Source organism: Podarcis muralis, chromosome 9 (genome assembly GCF_964188315.1).
Source record: "Podarcis muralis chromosome 9, rPodMur119.hap1.1, whole genome shotgun sequence".
Classification (NCBI taxonomy): domain Eukaryota; kingdom Metazoa; phylum Chordata; class Lepidosauria; order Squamata; family Lacertidae; genus Podarcis; species Podarcis muralis.
The window spans coordinates 12,924,713-12,943,240 of NC_135663.1; the positions used below are offsets into that span (position 1 = coordinate 12,924,713).

Below are 18,528 nucleotides of genomic sequence, written 5' to 3' on the forward strand. Positions count from 1 at the left end.
CCCTTCTCTTCCAGAGTTATAGGCATGTGTTCCTTTCTGCCTTTTCTAAATCAAAGCTAATGTAACATCACAGCATCTGTGGTGACAGCATCCGAGAACCAGCTTGCAGGAGTTTCCCTAACAGTTGCTAGCTGAAAATGCAGGAAAACAGTGACATCTATTGATGAAGAGCAGCAAGTTTTTAAAACACCGAGAAACCTGCTTTGGGTATCTTCAGTGGAATGGCTTTTAAACTAGAATGTGACCCTCTTGTTTGAGTTTCACTTCATCATTTTTCCACAACATGCTCTGAACAGAACTGGAGAAAACAATTCCGTCTTCTTGCCTTTTCCATCTGGTTTAAATTCCACATGGAGTTGAGCAATTGCCACGGCACCAATGATGCAAATGGCTCTTAGGTAGAGAGGACCATTTTGCTACTAACCTTCACCTGAAATATGCTACAGATAGGTAGCCGTGTTGGTCTGCCATAGTCAAAACAAAAAAATTCCTTCCAGTAGCACCTTAAAGACCAACTAAGTTAGTTCTTGGTATGAGCTTTCATGTGCATGCACACTTCTTCAGATACACTGAAACAGAAGTTGCCAGATCCTTCTATATAGTGAGAAGGTGGGGAGGGGTATTACTCAGAAGGGTGGTGGGAATGGGTGATTATCACAGCTATCTGCCAATCACCCAATTTTATAAGAAGGTTTAAAAAGTTGTTATAGGTCGCAGAGCACTAAGCTTGCTTCCAGATGGCACTCTGCAGCTGTTTAAATGATTGGAGCTCCAAAATGGAAGACAAGAAGAACCAGCTAGAACAGTTTTCTTCCTAGCTAAGATTGCAGACTTTACAATTTGCCTTTATAATTCTGAGCATTGGGGGGGGGGGGAATGTGTCCCGGCAGCCTTTTCTTTTTCGTTCCAAGAAAGTAGCAAAGCAAAATCTGGTGTGTCCTTCCCATCTCATCCCCATCTTATCTTATCAATTATCTTATCTTTAAAAGACATATGAAGGCATCCCTGTTTAGGGAAGTTTTTAATATTTAATGCTGTATTGTTTTAACACTTGATTGGGAGCCGCCCAGAGTGGCTGGGGGAACTCAGCCAGATGGGCGGGGTATGAATTATTATTATTATTATTATTATTATTATTATTATTATTATTAATGAAAATGCATCCTTGCCAATTGATCAGCTGAAGTCCTGTTTTATCTATAGAATAAGATGAATCAGTTGAAGGAAATGAATAAATATCTGTTGCAATTAAAAATGAAATTTTGTGTTAAACTGACTTGTATGGTAGTCACAGGCAGATTACCTGACCTTTTCTATCCTCACACAAATGTTTTTTTTTTCTTCTCCTAGGGATCCCTGGCAACAAAGAAGTTCGGGTTTTTAACCTGACCTCCCTCACCAAGTCAGAAAACATCTTGTCTGCTCTGTTGCATTACTACGTTGGGGATCTCCAGAACAATAGCAATAACTGCCCCCATATCAAGGGCTGCTCTCGCCATGGGCACAGGAAGCCCGACATGCAGATTAGCCTCTCGCTGTTGAGTTTTCCTCCGTCGGGAAACCAAACTCGGACCCTGGGGCATTACTCCATCAACGTCTCCACTGCTTTCCGGGATGTCCTTTCTTGGCAGTGGAAGAACATCACTCAAGTCTTGAGCAAGGCAAAGCAGAACAACGACCTGCTCATTGGAGTCAAAATGGCCGCCGTCGGCCGGCACACCTGGAAGAACGTGCATCCCAGCTACGAGCCGTACATTCTCGTTTACGCGAATGACTCTGCGATTTCGGAGCCTGAGAGCGTCGTCTCCAGCTTGCAAGGGCACTGGAGCCCGCTTCCGGCCAGCTTCCCCAAATTAGACAGCCATTTGAAACGCGGGCTGGGGGAACGGCGGCAAAAGCGCTCCGCCGGCGTCTTGCTGCCTCTGCAGAACAACGAGCTCCCGGGCGCCGAGTACCAGTACAGCGAAGACGAAGGTTGGGAGGAGAGGAAGCACTACAAAACGCTGCAGCCCCGGCTGGCGGAGAGGGCAAAGAACAAGAAGAAGCAGAGAAAGAACAACCACCAGAAAAGCCAGACGCTGCAGTTCGATGAGCAGACCCTGAAAAAGGCAAGGAGGAAGCAGTGGAACGAGCCGAGATACTGCACACGGCGCTACCTCAAAGTGGATTTTGCAGATATTGGCTGGAGCGAATGGATTATTTCCCCTAAATCTTTTGATGCTTATTATTGCTCAGGTGAATGCCAGTTCCCGATTCCAAAGGTACAGTATTTATCTCTCTCTCTATATATATATTTGTTTAGTCGTTTAGTCATGTCCGACTCTTTGTGACCCCATGGACCAGAGCACGCCAGGCACTCCTGTCTTCCACTGCCTCCCGCAGTTTGGTCAAACTCATGCTGGTAGCTTCGAGAACACTGTCCAGCCATCTCGTCCTCTGTCGTCCCCTTCTCCTTGTGCCCTCCATCTTTCCCAACATCAGGGTCTTGTCCAGGGAGTCTTCTCTTCTCATGAGGTGGCCAAAGTATTGGAGTCTCAGCTTCAGGATCTGTCCTTCCAGTGAGCACTCAGGGCCGCCTCTCTCTCTCTCTCTCTCTCTCTCTCTCTCTCTCTCTCCATATATACGGTATTTTAAATCTTGCTTTATCTCTACACAGTACGGAAAAATGCAGCCCCATCCTTTTAACAAACTGCATGTGACTTTCTTAAAAGTGTCAATAAAAGCCAACTTGATTGTTATTAAACCATAGTATGCAGTAAGTGGGCTCTCTCTCTCTCTCTCTCTCTCTCTCTCTCTCTCTCTCTCTCTCTCTTTTCCTAATGGCTAAGTAAGAATCCAGAACTGATTTACACAAAGGTATAAAAATAAAGTTACAGGGGAGAATTACAGCAGGCTTTTTTTACAGAATTCAAATATGCTATAAATTGCTTATTGGGTAATAATAATGTGCGAACTCGTGACTGCCTGGTTAATCATCCCTAATATCCCCTGCATGCCCATTTCTAAAATAATAATAAAATACAACTGTGTTTAGTGCTTTATAAAAGTTGCAGCCCATTTCTAAAACTCGGTGTGCTGGAAAATAAGTGCTTTGGTTGGGGAGAATGATGCACTAAACCACGAGGTTCCACTAGGGTGGAGAAAGAAATCACGCCATTGGCATGGGATGTTTCAGCTACCATCTGGATTCCATGGGTGGGTGCCATGGTGCAGGAACCTGTGGGAAACTCACACCCAGGACCTGAGCACAGATGCACGCTTCCCTCCTGTGGTTTCCAGGAACTGGTATTCAGAACCATTATAGTCTATTGATAGCCATCTCCTCCTCCATGAATTTGTCCGTTCATCTTTTAAAGCCACCCAAGTTGTTGGCCATCACTTCTCCTGTGGAACAGAGTTCCATACTTTAACTATTGTTGCTGTTGTTGTTAACATTTATATACTGCCCTTCATCAAAAGATCTCAGTGTGGTTCACAAGATAAAAGCACAAATAAATTATTATTCTTAATTAGATTTATATACCATGCATAATTTTAGGGATGCAGGTGGCACTGTGGGTTAAACCACAGAGCCTAGGGCTGGCCGATCAGTTTGAATTCCCGCGACGGGGTGAGCTCCCATTGCTTGGTCCCTGCTCCTGCCAACCTAGCCGTTCAAAAGCACATCAAAGTGCAAGTAGATAAATAGATACCGCTCTGGCGGGAAGGTAAACAGCGTTTCCATGCGCTGCTCTGGTTCGCCAGAAGTGGCTTAGTCATGCTGGCCACATGATCCGGAAGCTGTACACCGGCTCCCTCGACCAATAAAATGAAATGAAAGCCACAACCCCAGAGTCACCCCTGACTGGATGTAATGGTCAGGGGTCCCTTTACCTTTTTTACTATGCATAATATGAAGAAATACTTACTTTCGCCTGCTGAATCTTAACATTCTATTTCAGTTTCATTGGGTGTCCACAAGTTCTAATGAGAGAGGGAGAAAAATCTTTCCTCTATCCTCTTTTTCCATGTCATTGTTATTACTGGCGCTCTTCTGAAGTTCAGACCTATCTTGTAGTGGCTCATCCTGGCATCCTAACCCCCTCTTGCTGCGTGCCTCCTTCCACAAAACCTATGCCAGGAGAATGGCAGCCAGGCAGGCCAGTGTGGAGAGCTTCGTAAGCAGCAACCTAAGGGGCTTCTTCACCCCCATCGCTCAGCCGGGACACTGAGGTCTTCCTCTGAAGGTCTTCTGCTGGTTTCAGGGAAGTTACAGAGAACCAGGCAGAGGGCCTTCTCGGTAGTGGGGCCTGCCCTGTGGAACACCCTCCCTTCAGATGTCAAAGGAGATAAAGAACCACAGTGGTACCTCCGGTTACAGATGGGATCTGTTCTGGAGGCCTGGCTGTATCCCGGAAATTCAGTAACTGGCGTACCGCTTCTGTGTACATGCGTGATGCCGCAGAGCAGTTCTGCACACATGCGAGTGGCAAACCCACTTCCGGGTTTGCTGCATTCACAACCCGAAAGTTACGTTACCCAAAGGTAATGTAACCCGAGGATCCACTGTACATAACTTTTGGAAGACATCTGAAGGCAGCTCTGTATTGGGGAGTTTTTAATGTTTGATGTTTTATTATGTTTTACATATTCTGTGAGCCACCCAGAGTGGCTGGGGAAACCCAGCCAGATGGGCGGGGTATAAATATTATTATTATTATTATTATTATTATTATTATTATTATTATTATTATCAACTCTTGGGTGCCCCTGGCCATGTCGGCCCTATCATTAGGCAGGGTGAGGTGACCGACTCAGGCAGCTGATGTTGGGGAGCAGCAACGAGGTTCTGGAAGGCAAAGTGCTTGACCCTGTGGCCCTCAAGTGCAGTGAATGTTGAAGTTGCCAATGTTGAAGTAAGATTCAGTTGCCCATTTCATCCGTTCCTGTGCCTGGAACGGTGTGTGCAGATGGCTGCCTTTGGTTTGGGAAGGAATTCTCCTCTGCTGATGATGCCGTATGACAATGGTGTGTTTTTATTTTAAATTTTTGGGTTTCTGACTATTAATAGGCCTTTTTTTTTGTTCTTTCGCCAACATTTGACCTTTCACAAAGCCCTAAAGGCTGCTTACAATTTGAAACAACACCCCAAGAATACTGCGTATAAAGCCACAAAAAATTGCAAAAAAGAATTAAGCATCAGTAACAACCACATTTAAGCAGAAGAACAGCAAACAAAAGTCATGTTAGAGTCCCCTAAAGACTCGTGAAACAAAAGATTTTGTCATTTCCCCATATAATGTTTCAAAGGATTGCTTCTGGTATACTTCTTCCTTTCAAGCGAACTCTAGAGAAAAGGCATGTGGTGCATCCACTGGGTTGAAAATAAGTAGGGCTGATTCTGGTCAGTGCCTGGATGGGGCCTAGAGATGTGCAGCGGGGGTGAGGGCATTTAGATACATTAAATGCAGTTTGCATTTGGTTTGCTCTCCAAAGTGCAGCCATCCTGTGAAATTTGCACTTCTCTGAATTTTGCAATGCAAAATTCTCATAGAACTGTACAATTGGAGGGGACCCTGAGGATCATCCAATCCAACCCTCTGCAATGCAAGAATACGCAGCTCTCCCATACGGGGATCGGACCTGCAACCTTGGCATTATCAGCGCCATGCTCTAACCAACTGTGCTACTTGGGCAAGGAGGACTTTTCCTTCACATTTTTGCAAAGTGATTATCCCTTATCTAATGCACCTAATGCACCTTTGTGCAATATTTTCCCTGACATAATGCACTTTTACATGTCGTTGTCACTGATAGATGCATTTACACCCACCTTAATATGTGCTTTTTAATACACATTACTTGGCTGGAGAGCTGCATTGCAAAATTCAGAGAAGCGCAAACCGGGGAAGGATCGTTGCGTTTTGGTTTGCTTACCGTGTTTTTCGCTCTATAAGACGCACCTGACCATAAGGCGCACCTAGGTTTTTAGAGGAAGAAAACAAGAAAAAAAATATATTCTGAATCAAATGTTGTTGAAGAGGCTTTGCACGGCTATCCCTGAAGCCAGAACAGCAAGAGGGGTTGCTGCGCAGCAATCCCTCTTGCTGTTCTGGCTTCAGCAATAGCTGCACAGCCTGCATTCGCTCCATAAGATGCACACACATTTCCCCTTACTTTTTAGGAGGGAAAATTTGCGTCTTATAGAGTGAAAAATACGGTATTTTTTTCACAAGACGGCTCACCATCTGAAGTGCAAGTTCAGTTGGTTTGCCTTTAAATGTGAACTGCACCAAATTCTTCCTCCATTCCTATGGACTAATGGTGTGACTTGATACAAGGCAGCTTCCTCTTCTCCTTTGTAACTACTCACACTTCTTCCTTTTCCCCTTCCTTGCCGTGTTTCCATTAACCCCCTCTCGCTTGGGTAGGCATCCTGGATATCCAGATGCAGACCAGCTGGGAGCTGGGGGAGATAATAAAACCGGAGAGGTGGAGAGGGGAAATCCATGTGGATTTGAATCGTTACCACTCTGTCTGCCTTAACAGCCCTGCTTTCATCTAGCTTCCCAAAAACATGTCCGTAGGTGTCCGAGGACACTCATCATTTTATTTTATTTTTACACTTCATGTGTTTTCTACAGGAAACACCTGCGCAACACCAAAGGTGGCTGTTGTGCAAAGTCTTGAGCTGCTCTAATGCAGAGACAAATATATGCGCCGAAAAGTACTGCAGGCAGAGGACTGGGCATTCCAACAGTCCCACACATAAGGAATTGCTACTCAGAGGGAAAGCTAGGATGAAAAATTGCTTCTGGAAAGGAATTCCTCTTTCTTATCTACTCTGTAGCTCAGGGGTGATGCAGAACCTCAAGCCCAGGAGGCAAATGTGGGGCCCTCTCTAGATGGCCTTTGGGAATCCCTACAGGCCACACCCTCCTGGAGTGCTTTTGCCTGCATGGAATGTGACCTGTGACAATGCTACTTGTTTGCATGGATGGAAGGTTTGGGTGTGTGCAGCAACCCTCTGGTTTTGTGTGTGGCTGAAATGCAACCTATGGTGCAATGGTAAGAGCCACATCCACTTTTGTTTCTGGCCTTCAGGCATTGTTGTTGTTGTTGTTTAGTCGTTTAGTCGTGTCCGACTCTTCGTGACCCCATGGACCAGAGCATGCCAGGCACTCCTGTCTTCCACTCCCGCAGTTTGGTCAAACTCATGCTGGTAGCTTCGAGAACACTGTCCAACCATCTCGTCCTCTGTCATCCCCTTCTCCTTGTGCCCTCCATCTTTCCCAACATCAGGGTCTTTTCCAGGGAGACTTCTCTTCTCATGAGGTGGCCAAAGTATAGGAGCCTCAGCTTCAGGATCTGTCCTTCCAGTGAGCACTCAGGGCTGATTCCCTTCAGAATGGATAGGTTACCCTCCAACATTTCTCCAATGAAAATAGGGACACCCTTTTTTGACAACAACAATTTTATTATATATTCACCCAGCCCATCTGACTGGGTTGCCCCAGCCACTCTGGGCGGCTTCCAACGTATATAAAAACATAATAAAACATATAGAAACTTCCCCATACAGGGCTGCCTCCAGTTGTCTTCTAAAGGTTGTCTAGTTATTTATCTCCTTGACTTAGAGGGTCACATAATTCCATACCCTCCAACATTTCTCTAATGAAAATAGGGGTGTCCTAAGGAAAGGCAGAACATTCTTAGATCAAATCAGAAACTGGGGCAGCTTCTGTAAATCTGGGGCTGTCCCTGGAGAATTTGCTGATTACCAATTTGGGGAGCAGAGGCTGCTGTTGTAGCTGCTCTGACTCTGGGGTCTGCATGAGGTTTAGATACCAAGAGCCTTCAGAATATACCTATGCATATTTATTTATTTTACTAGATGCAGCTATTTATTAAAAATATTTTTGTCCTACCTTTCCCATATAATGTTCCAGGTGGCGAACAGGCTTGTTTCTTTAGCTAATAAACATATTAGTCCTGTCTTGCAAATAAAATTGTCAGATGTTACCAGTCATGAGTGTTTTCACCAACTCATCTGTCTGAGCTCATGGCATTAGTCACCTGTACTGACAATCATAAAAAGGTGGCGGGTGGAAGTCTTACTATTTATTTACAAAATGTTCCCTAACTGCTCACTGACAATCATGCAAGCCACTATTTACAAGCCTGCATTGGTCAGTTTTGTTGCCGCCGCTGCTGTTGCTACTGGTTTTGCTTCGTGGGCCAATGTACACATAACATTATTAACACTTTTCGAAAAGAATGCTTAAATTGCCCACTTTTGTTTTGAAGAGAAAGCAGCAGTGCCCCCGATACAGATGGGAGCCCCCACATCATTATTATTTTTTTTTTGGTAAATCACACACACACATGCCACAGAGAGAGATGCTATTATTTCCCCTGACTTTGGCCAGTCACCACAGTCTTATCTGCCTCGCAGGGTTGTTTATAAGAATAAAATGATGGGGAAGAATATATGTTGTGTGTTTTTATTGCTGTAAACTGCAATTTTTTATTATATAGTGGAACCTCAGATATACCATCGTCCTTAGGAACGCTTTGGGTAATGAGCTTCACTAACCTGGAAGTAGATGTTCCTGGTTGCGAATTTTGCCCCGGGATGCAAGCAGAAGTCGTGCGGTGGCGACAGCAGGAGGCCCCATTAGCGAAAGCATGCCTCATGTTAAGAACGGTTTCGGGCTAAGAACGGCCCTCCGGAACGAATTAAGTTTGTAACCAGAGGTCCCACTGTATAGCAATACAGGCAATCCTTGTTTTGTGCATGGGGTCCCCATGTGTCAGTTCTGGCGAGGCCTGTGTAAAATGTTCTGCCCCACCCAGTTCCACCCTTTTAGTGACTTTTAATGATGTTTTCAGGTCATTTCTGGGTTTGGCGCCATGCGATCAAGCGTCAATTGGATGCACATAAATTGGCCATCACCTGTGCACAAATATTTTTGCAATTAATAATGTAATGCCATCTTGAACACTCTGAATGAAATATATGCTATAAATGTACCAAATGGATGGATAAGCAAACTGATTCTAACAGCAAGGAGGAGGCACGAAACTCAACTCTCTGTAGGCCTGCTGAAGCTTATAGCTCCCAAAGAACTTTTTGGATAGCTGAGCCCACTTCCAGGGTCAGAGTTCAGCTGAGTAGAACAGCAGCTCAGGAGAGAAGCTTCAGGCAGGCAGAAGGATTCCCTTCTCCTCGCTCAGACACTTGATCAGAGCAGTTTTGTGTCTAAACACATAGAACTGCAGCCATCACATCTAGTATGACCCTGTGGGTCAGTTTGCACGATGGGTAGCCCATGTGATGCTTTGGACGACAACTCTCATTGGTCCCAGGCAGCAACACAAATTGCTAGGGATGATGGGAATTGTAGTTCAGCAAACTCTGGGGCGGTAGGACACCATATTGGCAGGCTCTGTTTCCCAGTTCTGGAGAACCTAATGGTGGCACTTATACTGCACTGTATTGCTTCAAGTGCCGCACTGTATGTTCATATAAAAACTGCACATAGGAAATGAACAGCAGGGGCAGGGGGAATCCTCCTTGAGATGCTATTTTACTGTAGCCTGAAGACCAGGAAAAACTTTACAGCTTGATTCTGTTGAATGTCTAGGCTGGCTCTGAGTAACAAGAGGTTCATTCATATTTCTTAGTGCAGTGCCTGGAAGGGAAAACCAAGAGTTTTAAATTTAAACTGAAAACCGCATCCAAGCAAGGCTCTGCGTCAACCGGAGAGTAGTTGCTCTCATACCACAACCGTACCACAGGCCAGCAAACATCTTTATTGCTATTTTGTGCATAAAACCACAAAAAGCAGAACAATAAACTCACAACCCCTTTCAGAAACGGTAATTGACTTTGGAGAAGCATAACCTCCCAGCGTTCCTAATAAAATAGACTCGACATCAGCAGAGCACCTGTTTCCAATTCCTTTTAGCTCATAAGACACAATGGATATTTCATGGATCCCTAATGCAACCTTTTGTTCCTGGCATTCGGTGAGAGCAAAAGGACCTTAGAAAATTCCTGCGCATGCCTAGGGATAGCATAAGAGCCTTCATTTCTCTGTCCTAATTCGTATGCCTGCAGTAAAATAGTCTTCTCCTGTTTTCTGACTTCATTTTGTACATACTCTAAAGACGTGGGACCTCTAGAAATGCTTCTGGAAAAGAAATCCAGACAGTGGGCTCGAAGGTCTCCTCCTCTTCCCTGCCCCACTCCACCCCACATTTTATGCATTAAATCCTTTGACAGGAACACTGGGGGGCTGGGGGAGGAACAAAAGACAGAGAACAATATATTGCAAATTATTCTTACATAAGATATTGACTGGCTCAAACAGCAGCGCATTGAGGAACCCCTTTTCCCATTTTGGGGTGTTAACAGATGCAACAGAGATCTCTTTATAAACTGCTACACCTTCCATTTCAGCAAATCATCCACGGAAAGGGAGAGAGGTCTGCTGGCATTATGTTCCAGTTTGGAGAGGAATTTAAAGATTACCGGGAGGGAAATTGCATCTTGCACTGAAATTAAAAACACATCTTACCCGCCTGCTCGTGAATGGAGTGAGAGGCCAAATCCAATGTAGTGCATGTGCAGCAGCCAGAGATAGCCGTACATAGCGTGATAAGGGGAGCTGGAATCTGCCTGGATTAGCTGTTTGATGGGGAAGGGGCAGAGAGGGGACAGAATCCAGTCCCCGCTTTCCTCCCGAAGAGCTGGCTCATATTCCAGCTTTGCTGCTTTCTGGGCTACAAACATGCAGTCCTGGTAACTGGAGTCAGCTGGGGGAACATGTTGTTGTTGTTGTTTAGTTGTGTCCGACTCTTCGTGACCCTATGGACCAGAGCACACCAGGCACTCCTGTCTTCCACTGCCTTCCTTTGTAACTACTCACACTTCTTCCTTTTCCCCTTCCTTGCCGTGTTTCCATTAACCCCCTCTCGCTTGGGTAGGCATCCTGGATATCCAGATGCAGACCAGCTGGGAGCTGGGGGAGATAATAAAACCGGAGAGGTGGAGAGGGGAAATCCATGTGGATTTGAATCGTTACCACTCTGTCTGCCTTAACAGCCCTGCTTTCATCTAGCTTCCCAAAAACATGTCCGTAGGTGTCCGAGGACACTCATCATTTTATTTTATTTTTACACTTCATGTGTTTTCTACAGGAAACACCTGCGCAACACCAAAGGTGGCTGTTGTGCAAAGTCTTGAGCTGCTCTAATGCAGAGACAAATATATGCGCCGAAAAGTACTGCAGGCAGAGGACTGGGCATTCCAACAGTCCCACACATAAGGAATTGCTACTCAGAGGGAAAGCTAGGATGAAAAATTGCTTCTGGAAAGGAATTCCTCTTTCTTATCTACTCTGTAGCTCAGGGGTGATGCAGAACCTCAAGCCCAGGAGGCAAATGTGGGGCCCTCTCTAGATGGCCTTTGGGAATCCCTACAGGCCACACCCTCCTGGAGTGCTTTTGCCTGCATGGAATGTGACCTGTGACAATGCTACTTGTTTGCATGGATGGAAGGTTTGGGTGTGTGCAGCAACCCTCTGGTTTTGTGTGTGGCTGAAATGCAACCTATGGTGCAATGGTAAGAGCCACATCCACTTTTGTTTCTGGCCTTCAGGCATTGTTGTTGTTGTTGTTTAGTCGTTTAGTCGTGTCCGACTCTTCGTGACCCCATGGACCAGAGCATGCCAGGCACTCCTGTCTTCCACTCCCGCAGTTTGGTCAAACTCATGCTGGTAGCTTTGAGAACACTGTCCAACCATCTCGTCCTCTGTCGTCCACTTCTCCTTGTGCCCTCAATCTTTCCCAACATCAGGGTCTTTTCCAGGGAGTCTTCTCTTCTCATGAGGTGGCCAAAGCACTGGAGACTCAGCTTCAGGATCTGTCCTTCCAGTGAGCACTCAGGGCTGATTTCCTTCAGAATGGATAGGTGTGATCTTCTTGCAGTCCACGGGACTCTCAAGAGTCTCCTTCAACACCATAATTCAAAAGCATCAATTCTTCGGTGATCAGTCATCTTTGTGGTCCAGCTCTCACTTCCATACATCACTACTGGGAAAACCATATGGGCACCATCAATTTGTATGCATGTTCCCACATCCAGTTAGGAAACCTGATTTTGCATAGGCATGGCCGCTAATGTGCATGTTAGGCAAGATGCGCTTTGTTGCTACTAATAATTGCAGGAAACTATCTTAACAGATCAAGGCGTTTTTCTGCCCAATGGGCACATTTTCTTCTAAGCAGCCTTCACAGGAGGGGTGGTTGGTGCATTCCAGCAGTGAGTGAGGCCCAGTTGCAGAGACAGTTGCCCTGAGCACAAAATTCCTAGGGGTGCAAAATTTCAACACCCAGCGCTGCCTCAGTATAGCTCTGCACTTCTGTCGCTGGGTTCCATTGAAAATGGCTTCTGAAGTGATCTCTCTAAACAATGGAACTGCTTCTCTTTTCTTATCTCTGCAGCTACGATCTTTTGGGTGACGCAGACGCTGTTAGGCAGTTGAGTGTGCATGCGTACTCCGTCCACTTCCCTCCCTCTGCAAGGCCCTGGGCACTGGCAGCCCACACTAGGCCACTGGTGGGGTCAGAGGCAAAAGAGGGCAGAGAATTACATGTGAATTTTATCTTTTTGCAGTAGGCTACTATCTACCCAGAATTCACACACCTCTCTCCATCCTCCAGGCAACCAAAAAGTTTTATCAGAGCTGGAGGACACATTCCAACCAGACAAAAACACTGGGCAGGTGCGATGTTGGGCTGGTGAGAGGTGTGATCTGGTGAAAGAGGGTTTGTGACCTGAGGAAAGTCCAAAGGGCCAAACAGAGAGAGCCACATACAGCCCCTGTCCTTTTATACAGAGCAAGTCAAGTGTAAACTAGGCAGCCTCCGTTTATTACATCATGAGCTCTTAAGAGGAAGGATGGCATGCAGCGGTTTGCGGATTTTATTTGATAAGTGATATCTTACATACAAAAGGTGGCATTTTGACATGCAAACGGTTCGTTAATTGCATTTGATAAGCAATATCCAACACGGCAGCTATTTCAAGTCCTGGGTCACCAACCAGTTGTTCTATCAGAGCTGGTTTTCAGATCAGTTAAGGAAGGTGTACAGTGTCCAATAAGATGGCTTGATTGAGGATTTATTTCACTTACATAAACTGTGATGTGCAGAATTAATTAGTAATGCTAACCTATGTGCAGGGGGCGTACAGTAGCCCAAGGAACTCATTGAACTCCGTAAACATGTAGGACTGGGAGCTGCAAGCCTTCCAAGTCACTTTATCTCTAATCAACCTGAAATAATGCCAAACCAAACTAAGATATTAGAACATACAGTGAATTTTATTTTATACACACACACACACACACACACACACACACACACACACACACACCTGCCTTATTTTCAAAGGATAATCAAGGTGGCTAACATGTATCTTAACAATCCTGAAATGCAGAGCAATCCCTGTTCAAACTGCAAAATATTCATGCCAGAACTGCAACAACAAATTCCAAAACAGCCATCAAAACTAAAGCATCGGAATAAACCATCGTTCTTTCAGGGAAGCCTTGGCGATTAAACCTGGTGTAAAAACACTGCAGATCTATTCACGGTGGTGCTGCTGTAAAGGATCAGTTAAACATTGTGTGTTCCCAGCCCAGTTAACCGCTGTCCTTCTCTTCTGCAGGCCTTGAAGCCCTCCAACCATGCAACTATCCAAAGCATCGTGAGAGCTGTGGGTGTGGTCTCTGGGATTCCAGAGCCCTGCTGCGTCCCAGACAAGATGTCGTCTCTCAGCATCTTATTCTTCGATGAGAACAAGAACGTGGTACTCAAAGTCTACCCAAACATGACAGTGGAATCCTGCGCCTGCAGATAACACCCTCCCCTGCAACCCAAGAAGCCTTATCTTAAAAAACAACACCTCCTGCGTTGACTTTGTTGCTTAACAGTTCTCCCCCACCTGACCCCATTTTGCACTGCCAATGCATTTCATTCTCCAAAGATTTTTAAACAAGTATGAATGAAAAGATGTGCAGGAGCCAAGAAGGAACACACCAAAGGTTGCCACAATGTGGAAGGACTAGACTGTAACTTTCTTACTGTGAGAATATGGTGGTGGGGGAATGGAAAGCTCAGCACCAGTAAAGCAAAGCAACAAACCTTGTTGTTGCAAGCTATGCATGGGGGAGAATGAAATCTGCAAAGAACTTGTCAAGATGATATGAAGATTGGCAGGAAGACCATTTCGTATATTTCTGTACAAAGCTTTGTAAATGGTTCATCAAAACTGCTGGTTTTTTCAATCCACTCTTTTAGAATCTAGTGGTGAAGGAGATTTAAGATATATGTTATGCGTCTGAAGCAAAGCTTTCTGCCTTAGGTTACAGGAGAACTTCCCAAAGTGCTGAACAACACAATCGGTTCTGACATACGCAAAGAACCTAAGAAAATCCAGTGTAAGGTGTTTATTTCCCTGTTGTGGCATGTCAGAAGGGCTCTGTGTTTGTGCGTGCCTCTACACAGACAAGGGCTTCCTTTCGCAGAGTAATGGAAACCTTTATGTTGCAATCAAAAAAATATTCTTCTCTTTGCATATCTACTAAAGATCAATATGCACGGGCAGCCAATCCAACAAAATCCTACTCGTTGACCTAGTGCTGGTCTTTGCAGGAATGTGGAAGAGAAAAGTAGGGGACTCCCAGGAGTTTGCTATGGCCCTCCAGATGTTGCTGTACAACCCCAACCACCCCTGGCCATTGGCCATGCTTGCTGGGGCTGATGGGAGTTGGAGGTCAGCAACGTTTGGAGGGCCAAAGGTTTCCTACAACTTCTTTGTGCAATGGACAGCTCCTAGCGCTGGTAGTTAAGCCCTGTCAGGTGTGATTTAAACATGATCGTGTGTGTATGCATTTTTCAGCTTCCTGGTGCGAGGTTCCACGTGCTCAGTGACATGTATGAACCTGATCACTAGCACTCATGTATGCAGTTTCAGCCTGCTAGAATCGTGTGTTTGTAAGGAATGGCTACTTGGCATGCTAATGTCATGTGCACAGGTGCCTGCAAGCCGGTTGAAATAAGAATGGAAGGAGAACCGTGCTGGATGAGGCCAAGGGGTCAGGGAGAGGCTGATGGGAAAATCTCAAGCAGGATCTGTTCTGTCCACCTGCAATTCCCAAGCAGGCAGCATACAAAATCCCTAATGCCCAGAGCCCTGCCTGGGTCATCCTCCCCACCTCCCAAAATGTGTTGCAACACATTTAGAGCATTGCTCACTGTTGAGGAACGGAGTACAGTTCCTCCCCAAAACAGCACTGGCGCAAGGAGAGCTTGAGTTCACCAAAGCCAATGAGCAAGCTGATACAAAATCACATGGCAGCTTCCCATTACAGCAAAACCACATTCCCTGATGTGGACCATGAGAAGCTGCAAACATTTGGAGGAAAAAAGGTTGCATCCCATAACAGAAGATTTGCTCACGGCTGCAACGAATTCCTGGATCTTGCACTTTTGAATTTTCTGCCCCGTCTACTCCCTCCCCGCTAGCAATGGCTTTCTCACGTAATTCTTGATCAAGCTGTCCCTGCGCTGGTGCTACGTATGAAATCATGAAAGCTCAGTGACGTCCACTTTCATAGCCTTAGAGCAATACTGCGCAGACGTATCGAGTGTAGCACAAGGCTGCTAAACTGCATATCCATGAGCTCAGCTTTATTCAGTGGAACCAAAGACTAAACAGAGGCTGAGTCATTAGCCCATGACCTTCTGGAATTATAAACTATCCAGCCTGCAATCATGTATCATGGCTAGGCAATCGGATTAGCAGGCAAACAATGCATAGAGTTATTTGGTCTCATGCTTGCAGATGAAAATTAGGGAGTAGCATCTGCTTTTGTCAGAGGAAGTTGGTGCTGAATGCAATGCGTGCAGATATGTGCGCTTTGACCACACTACCTGGAAAGGCCAGCGCTTGGAATGGACTTTGACATATGATTGCTATGCATCTCACAGAAGATACGAAGTGCCTTCCGGTCTCTGCCAATAAAACACTGTGCATCTTTCTTGTATTCAAGCAAAGCTCTAGAGCTCGGAATGGAGCTGAAAGCTTTCATTTCCAGCTCACTAGAGTTATATTGCAGCTTCAAAGGGTTGGTTCCTCTTGCTGGGGAGCTGACAATATTAAGCTATCTCCTTTCCCATTTTTTTTTTAAATTAAAAATAAGACTTTGTACATTTTTTATTTTTATTTTGCTTAGGAATTGTAATGCTTGTACAGTTGGCGTCAGTAAAGTTAAAAGGAAAAAAAAACAACCCCAGAGGATATTTGTATATAGAAAGAAGCTTCTATTCATGCCTTTAATTTATTTTATGTTTGTTGCCTTCCTGTGTGTTAATTAATTTCCACTTTTTAGTACTCTCAAAAACATTGGTTTTTGCATTAATTTTACAAAATTATGTATCTATGATTAGAGGAGCTTCATGCCATCGAAACCAAATTTATGGGATGGAGGCACACTGAGAAGGGACACTTTTCACTACTGATGTATAAGCTTGCCTGACTTGTATTTGTTTTTCTCCTTCAGTAATAGGAATTTTTCACTGCAAACTACTATGTACAAGTAAAAAAAAAATTTTTTTTAAATGTGAATCTTCATTCTCTCTCTTGATTTTTAATATCACTTTGCACAGAATATTTTAAAACAGGATACACGCTCCCTCCTTGTTTTGTAAAGGATGACAAACAGGTTTTAAATAAATGAATGGGCTTTCAGTTTGGAAGAAGTTCCTTTAAAAACAACAACAAAAAACCCAAATTGTCACTCGCTGTAGTTAAGGTAAGGTAAAGGTAAAGGGACCCCTGACCATTAGGTCCAGTCGTGGCTGACTCTGGGGTTGCGGCACTCATCTCGCTTTACTGGCCAAGGGAGCCGGCGTACAGCTTCCGGATCATGTGGCCGGCATGACTAAGCTGCTTCTGGCGAACCAGAGCAGCACACGGAAACGCCATTTACCTTCCCGCTGGAGTGGTACCTATTTATCTACTTGCACTTTGACGTGCTTTCAAACTGCTAGGTTGGCAGGAGCTGGGACCAAGCAAAGGGAGCTCACCCCGTCGCGGGGATTCGAACTGCTGACCTTCTGATCGGCAAGTCCTAGGCTCAGTGGTTTAACCCACAGCGCAGGAAATAGAGTTGATGTCAGTTGAACGACCTACCAATCCAAACACCCTACTGCTGTAACCCAACAAGCACTTGATGCTCTTAGTAAGGGACACAGCTCAGGGTTAACACACCTGTTTTGCATGCAGAAGGTCGCAAGATCGATCCCTGGTATCTTCAGATAGCACTGGGAGTGTCCCATATCCGAAACCCTGTATAATTGCTGGCGGGTGCCATAGACAATACTGATCTAGATGGACTCAGGTAGTTTTGTATGTTCCTACCACTCTCCACACAGACTTCCTGCAGTTCCAGGCAACAAAAGTCCCTATAAGATTGGGCATGTATCATAGTAAGTCAAAGGCTAGCCAGGACTGCAATAGGCAGACACTTGGGTTGACAGTAGTGAATTGCAGAAATGTAGCAAGAACCTATACTTAGGAGAAGTTTTCCCAAATGTTTCAGACCCAAAATCTGAACTGAATAAAGATGAGAGAGGACCCAAATGCGATAGATTCGCCCACCCCCATTTTAGCTGAAGTTAAGAAATATTTCATTTTGGTGTGTTAGGAATGTAGGGGGCCTGTAATAGTGAAGTTCCTCTGTGTGGATGGGATGCTACTCTGGAGAACAAAAGGACTGAGACTGGTTTTGATGAGCTAAAAAATGTTAGGGTTTTAAACCGGATACAGCCTTTTCTGGGTTGGTTGAGCAACTAACCAAATTTTAATGGGAATGGGAATTAGTTTGTGGCCCACCAGAAAGGATTGGTTTATGAGAAGCGGATTCTTTGCACGCCGTATCACCATAAAAGAGAATGATAAGATGGCAAAGAAAAGCGCAACTTTTTCATAAAACAGCTTTTGAAAAATCCCCATGTGGTGAAGGAAGGGGCAAGAGAAGTCTTTTATCTAAACTTTCCAGAGATCAAAGTTCTCTTTTCTTTTCCATTCTTCAATGCACATTGCAGGTTTCCGCCCCCGAAAAAGATGTTAGGTAAGACCTGGGTAAAACTTCAAAGCCAAATTAAAAAAAAAGGTGGCATGTTGAAAAGAGGCAATTCAGGTGGAAAAGGGTTGGTGATATTTATGTGCATGCATTCATTTATACAGAAGTAAAATACATGTTGTTTGTTCTCTGAGCTGTTGCGAGGAGGGCATTAAAGCACTTGGAAGATTTTTAAAAAAGAAGCTTTTAATGCAAAGTTCTGTAGGAATACTACACCTGGATCAGACTGAAAGCCCATCAAGTCAATTGTTCTGTGGACAGCCAGATGTTCAGATGTTCAGTGCCAGATTACCAAATAGGAAGAGCAGGTCTATGGGCCCCATGCCTTCTG

At 44.9% G+C, this 18,528-nt stretch overlaps 1 protein-coding gene across 1 annotated transcript in view; it reads left to right on the top strand.

The window, feature by feature from the left end:
• Window positions 1-16,672, top strand: part of BMP3 (bone morphogenetic protein 3) — a 37,425-nt gene extending 20,753 nt beyond the window's left edge. Inside the window, exons 2-3 of the mRNA XM_028744341.2 lie at window positions 1,351-2,261; window positions 13,718-16,672. Of these exons, the coding sequence (XP_028600174.2) occupies window positions 1,351-2,261; window positions 13,718-13,909 (1,103 nt within the window). The 3' untranslated portion in view covers window positions 13,910-16,672. The remainder of the gene's footprint in view (window positions 1-1,350; window positions 2,262-13,717) is intronic.
• The last annotated feature ends 1,856 nt before the right edge of the window (window positions 16,673-18,528 follow it).